This window comes from Oncorhynchus gorbuscha, linkage group LG05 (genome assembly GCF_021184085.1).
Source record: "Oncorhynchus gorbuscha isolate QuinsamMale2020 ecotype Even-year linkage group LG05, OgorEven_v1.0, whole genome shotgun sequence".
Classification (NCBI taxonomy): Eukaryota; Metazoa; Chordata; class Actinopteri; order Salmoniformes; family Salmonidae; genus Oncorhynchus; species Oncorhynchus gorbuscha.
The window spans coordinates 55,876,825-55,882,824 of record NC_060177.1 but is presented as its reverse complement, the minus strand read 5'-3'; the positions used below and the strand labels follow the sequence as shown (position 1 = coordinate 55,882,824).

Here is a 6,000-nt window from a genome sequence, read left to right as displayed (position 1 = left end):
GACACATGTATAGGCTGTTTTCGGTTCGTTTTGTAGTGTCTGTGTTTAGTTGTCTTTACGTTTGTTTAAATAAACATGGATCGCAATCGACACGCTGCAGTTTGGTCCGACTCTCCTTCACCATATGAAAACCGTGACAACCCTAAAAGTTGATAGGCCATAGTGATTAATAACTTATCCATCTCTTAACCAATCCCTTTGCTTTTCTCAAACTAAGTTTAGAGATGTACCATGTGCCTACAAACCATAAAACCTGACGCTATTTGGACTTGTGGTTCATGAGAATATGTTTTTCCAAAATGTCCAAGAGGAAAACCTTCAATGAGTGAAATTTGTTCATCGTGAAGAAACACATACAATACGAGTCAAATTTTGGACACTACTCAACCTACTCATTCAATGGTTTTTCTTTATTTTTACTATTTTTTACATTGTAGAATAATAGTGAGGACATAAAAATGATGAAATAACACATATGGAATCATGTAGTAACCAGAAAAGTGTTAAGCAAATCAAAATATATTTGAGATTCTTCAAAGTAACCACCCTTTGCCTTGACAGCTTTGCACACTCTTGGCATTCTCTCAACCAGCTTCATAAAGAAGTTCTTGGAGAGGCAGGGTAGCCTAGTGGTTAGAGTGTTGGACTAGTAACCGAAAGGTTGCAAGTTCGAATCCCTGAGCTGACAAGGTACAAATCTGTTGTTCTGCCCCTGAAAAGGCAGTTAACCCACTGTTCTTAGGCTGTCATTGAAAATAAGAATTTGTTCTTAACTGACTTGCCTAGTAAAAAAGAAAAAGAAGTCACCTGGAATGCATTTCAATTAACAGGTGTGCCTTCTTAAGTTCATTTGTGAAATGTATTTCCTTCTTACTGCGTTTGAGACAGAATATATCCCTATTTGATCAAAAATAACAAGGCCCTATTATGTCAAGAACAGCTCAAATAAGCAAAGAGAAACAACAGGCCAACAATACTTTAAGAGATGGTCAGTCAATACAGAACATTTCAAGAACTTTGAACGTTTCTTCAAGTGCCGTCGCAAAAACCATCAAGCACTATAATGAAATTGGCTCTCATGAGGACCGCCACAGGAAAGGAACACCCAGAGATACCTCTGCTGCAGAGGATAAGGTAATTAGAGTTACCAGCCTCAGAAATTACAGCACAAATATATGCTTCATAGATTTCAAGTAACAGCCACATCTCAACATCAACTGTTCAGTGGAGACTGAGTGAATTAGGCCTTCATAGTCATATTGCTGCAAAGACACAAATACTAAAAGGACATCAATAAGAAGAAGAGACTTGCTTGGGCCAATAAATATGAGCAATGGACATTAGACTGGTGGAAATCTGTCCTTTTGTCTGATGAGTCTAAATTTGAGATTTCTGTTTCCAACTGGTGTCTTTGTGAGATGCAGAGTAGGTGAACGGATGGTCTCTGCATGTGTGGTTCCCACCATGAAGCATGGAGGAGGAGATGTGATGGTTTGGGAGTGCTTTGTTGGTGACACTGTCAGTGATTTATTTAGAATTCAAGGCACACTTTTAACCAGCATGGCTACCACAGCATTCTGCAGCGATATGCCATCCCATCTGGTTTGCGCTTAGTGGGACTATCATTTGTTTTCAACAGGACAATGACTCAACACAACTCCAGGCATTGTAAGAGCTATTTGACCAAGAAGGAGAGTGGTGGAGTGCTGCATAAAATGACCTGGCCTCCACAATCACCTGACCTCAACCCAATTGAGATGGTTTGGGATGAGTTGGACCGCAGAGTGAAGGAAAAGCAGCCAACAAGTGCTCAGCATATGTGGAAACTCCATCAAGACTATTTCGAAAAGCATTCCAGGTGAAGCTGGTTGAGAGAATACCAAGAGTGTGCAAAGCTGTCATCAAGGCAAAGGGTGGCTACTTTGAGGAATCTAAAATCAAAAATATATTTACATTTGTTTATCATTTTTTGGATTACTACATGATTCCATGTCTTCACTATTATTCTACATTGTAGAAAATATTAAAAATAAAGAAAAGCCCTTGAATTAGTAGGTGTGTCCAAACTTTTGACTGGTACTGTACATTTAACGTTTCAAGTCTCTAGGTCAAACGGGGTGGCGGATATGAGAGTTTAAGTGAGACTGCTTATAACAGAGCCACCGATAGGCCAAGCGGTTTCAATATTTTTGAGCAAGTTACTCATATGCTTTAGTTTCTTTGTGCCAAATTAGAAAAAAAAATACGTTTGCAATCTATTTTTGAGTTATTTGACCATGTCAAGATATTTATAGGCTTCACCGTGAACCCCTAAATATTAGGAAGCACTGTGTTTACAGATGAGATGTCATGAGGATCCCTAGCAGTCAGCACTATAGTGGAAGCCTCCCACTGGTGACAGAGACTGTGTAATAAAGCCACAACAGCTGTTAGAGACCAAGATCCCATCACCAAACCCAATAAAAAGAGTAGAATTTCATTACAGATGTTCAGCTTTGGAAATGATGGCTCAATCAATAATCATACCACATGTGAAAGACTGAGAGTGGGGATGACGCAGTCAAACTCACATTGGCATAGCAGAAACTATGTGATTGTTTTAGAGGTTCTCCTCTTTCCAATAGAAATGTCCAGACTTTCTTCAACGGAGCAGGGAATTACATCTCGAGTGGCGTGGTTCAATAGCTCTGTCCACTCCCTTGACAACACAGTTGCTTGCTTAAGAAAAGGCTCAGAGGGTTTTTGATTTTCTATTACCTTTTTTTCTTACCCAACCATTCTCATTTTACATCCAACCCTTTGAAAAGAAAAAGCCAGACAGTTCTTGACTTATGAGGCAGGCAGTTAAAAATGAAATTAAAGAAAGATCAAGGGGAAAATTATGAGAATGAAATGAAAACTTTTCATGAATGTGCATGCAGCCGAAGATCTCAATGTGTGCAATATACAGTACAGTGTCAACAGTGCCTTTGGGAAAACGCACTTCATTTCCTCCTTTCCAATAACTTGCCTTGCATTTCTACTACAGCTCGGCTCTCCTATTCTTGCAAGGAGACTGTGGACTCCTCATATGTATCCAAATTGTGAGCGCAGAAATCGAATGTGCCTATTATAAAAGCTGTTATTCTACACTGTAGCACAGACTGAGATTCCAGCTCGTGAACAAATGTGTAAACATAAACGCTCCAGTTACTCTAGCTTATCAAGTGTATGATGAACTGAAAACCCCTGCTCTATGCTAGGCTACACTTTAATTTGCTAACTGAACCCTGAAGTATGATGTTCAGTGTTTCACAAAATGACCCCCTCACGGTGTATAACATATTACACCAACCAAGCCAAAGAGAAAAGAGCCACACAGGCAGGTGTGACTGAAAAAGTGGAATGATGGGAAGGAAGTGGGCGCTGTCTCTGATTGGAGGATCCCAGTCTTGTAAACCTTAGCCCTCTCTCCAACATGTGCAGAGCGTTGATAAGAAACATCATCCCACTGGCTCGTTAATCAAGGGAGCGCACAGTAACCCAACGCTTTCATATTACGGTGCCCCTAGACCCCACCACAAAACTAACCCCCACCCCCAATATTTATATGGAAAGGAAACAAACTGGACTCCAGCAGCATCTTTAAAACTGCACCTCCAGAACACAGGCACACAAACACGTGTACACACACACACACATACACACACACACACACACACTCTTCTCACTTTTTCAATCACTTATACACTTATGACATCCCATCTTTGAGTACTCTCTGCCCCTCACCTTATATAAGCTGCGGCATGTCATTTATTTATTGTCAGGATTTATTTGTGTGCAATCTTTGTTTTCAGTGCTGTCTTGACTTCCATTGAGTCATGTTTGCAGTAATATTTTTCAAAATGGCTCACTTTTGTATGAAACAATCAACATGAATGAACTTAACTGTGTAAGAAATGCGGAAACCCCATTCTCCTCATATACCCGGACCCATTCTTTGTGAGGGGGAATATTTATCAGTTTATTTATTTACATTACTACATGTCAAAACTCGTAATTTACCTCATGCATTTGATTGGCTTATAGGAGGCCAGAGCCAGTATTGTAATCATTCATCGGCAGTACGTCATGATGTCATCTGCAAGACTCAGCTACAACCTGACCAATCAAAAATAATATTAATCGGGGGGGAAACTCAACACAACAGAATGTGCAGCAGCTATAAACTGTCCATATTTCTTTGCTCTAGACACCTCTGTTGGAACAGTCCAATGGAAACAGAAGGGTTCAATCCCAGGCATTTATGTAGTCAAATGTTGATCTGATGGCTTGTGGTGTTTTGACATGAACCCATGTGAATGATTCATTTTGTAAAGCGTTACTACGAGTTGCGATGTCCCATGAGCAGGATAATGTGGTACGAGCAATAGGTAAGGCCACGTGTATTTGCACTTGTACAAAGAACGAATATAATACACACAGGTAATTACTTTCCAAGCAAATGTAGCTAATTAAATTTAATCCCTATATACATTCTTATTTGACTTTTTCGTCATAGACATGGCCAACTTTTCCTTCTAAATTTGTTCTTCACACTTAACAATACAGTGCCATCAGATCACCTTGACCATTTAAGGTATGTTATATTGGTAAATTGAAAGAAAACAGTTGGTTTATATTGGCTCATTGAAAGAAAACAGTTTGTTATATACACTGACAAAGTATGCACATGTGTGGGTGGATATTTATTCTCACCCACTATCAATGACAACAACATCTCAAATGAGAACCAGTTAACATTATATTTGAGTCTTTTTTTTTGTCTGCTGAAAAAATATAGCACTGAAATAAAAGAGCTGTACTGAACATACTGTTCACTGTCACTATACCAACACGGATACACTGAGTTAAGATTTACACTTTTGAGAAGACACAAAAGTGATAAGTCTTCTGTCTGCAAGAAATGGAAACACAAAGCTTGAGGTCTGTCCAGAAAATCAAGTCGAGCACTGTTTCTAGACGAAAACGTGTGACGTTCAGCAGTTCTCTCTCCTCTCTCTTTCTCCATTTCTCTCTCACACACGTTCTCTCTCTCTCTCTCTCTCTCTCTCTCTCTCTCTCTCTCTCTCTCTCTCTCTCTCTCTCTCTTTCTCTTCTCTTTGTCATGGCAGGAGTGCAGAAGTCTTTGACATGATACTTTGGGTTCTTTGTCAGTGTTACTGATGGAAAGACAGTCACAGCCAATGGCCACTGAGGCTTCACCACATGAGGGGTCCATGTAAAGCCATTTTCTTGATCATAGTGGTCCTCAAAAGCCAAAATGTTACATCAAATAAATAATATTTAGATTATCTCCGATTGTATGCGCTCCGCCTCTCCTTTTTGAAATTGCATGATGCCTGGGCTTGAAAAATAAAACATCCTCAAACAAGCCCCTTGACAACACCTCTGCGTTTGGGATCAGCTTGATGGTCGGCGACAGCCCACAGGGAATTTTATAGGGCATAGTTGGCCAAGGCAGAGGACAGGCTGAGCAGCAGAACCCAGACACTGGCAAAGACACAGGGTGCCCCATCACCAGGAGGGCTCTTGGGTCTAGTCAGGCCATCGTAACCACCGCTGGGCTCCAGTATAGGCTGAGAGGAGGACAACAATGGAAAAGGTTAGGAATGACTCAGTGAGTCTGAGTGTTGCGTTTTACAGAGAAATGGTTAAACACGGATCCACAGCCACTCCACTGGAATAAAAACATGAATACATTTGAGGCACATATGAAGTATGTTGAAAGCGACTGCTAGTGCAGTCTTTTTGGGTGTACTCTCTACTTTGAAACGTTTTGGCACAGTGCAGAGCTAGCTAAGACATTTCTCCCAATACCCTTTCGGTAGTGTCCCCTTAAACATTTTAAGCATTAGTTCCAAGGAAAGCACAAATTATAGAACATGCAGAGCACATATAGGGTTACCATAAAACTACAATTAAACATTGATTCTCAAATAGCTGCCCGGTGGGGGATAT

General features: G+C 40.3%; 1 protein-coding gene across 1 annotated transcript in view; it reads right to left on the bottom strand.

Moving 5' to 3' along the window:
• Positions 1 to 3,987: 3,987 nt before the first annotated feature.
• The window catches only part of LOC124035156 (GDNF family receptor alpha-2-like), a 78,407-nt gene continuing 76,394 nt past the window's right edge, over positions 3,988 to 6,000 (bottom strand). Inside the window, exon 8 of the mRNA XM_046348577.1 lies at positions 3,988 to 5,618. Within this exon, the coding sequence (XP_046204533.1) occupies positions 5,478 to 5,618 (141 nt within the window). The 3' untranslated portion in view covers positions 3,988 to 5,477. The remainder of the gene's footprint in view (positions 5,619 to 6,000) is intronic.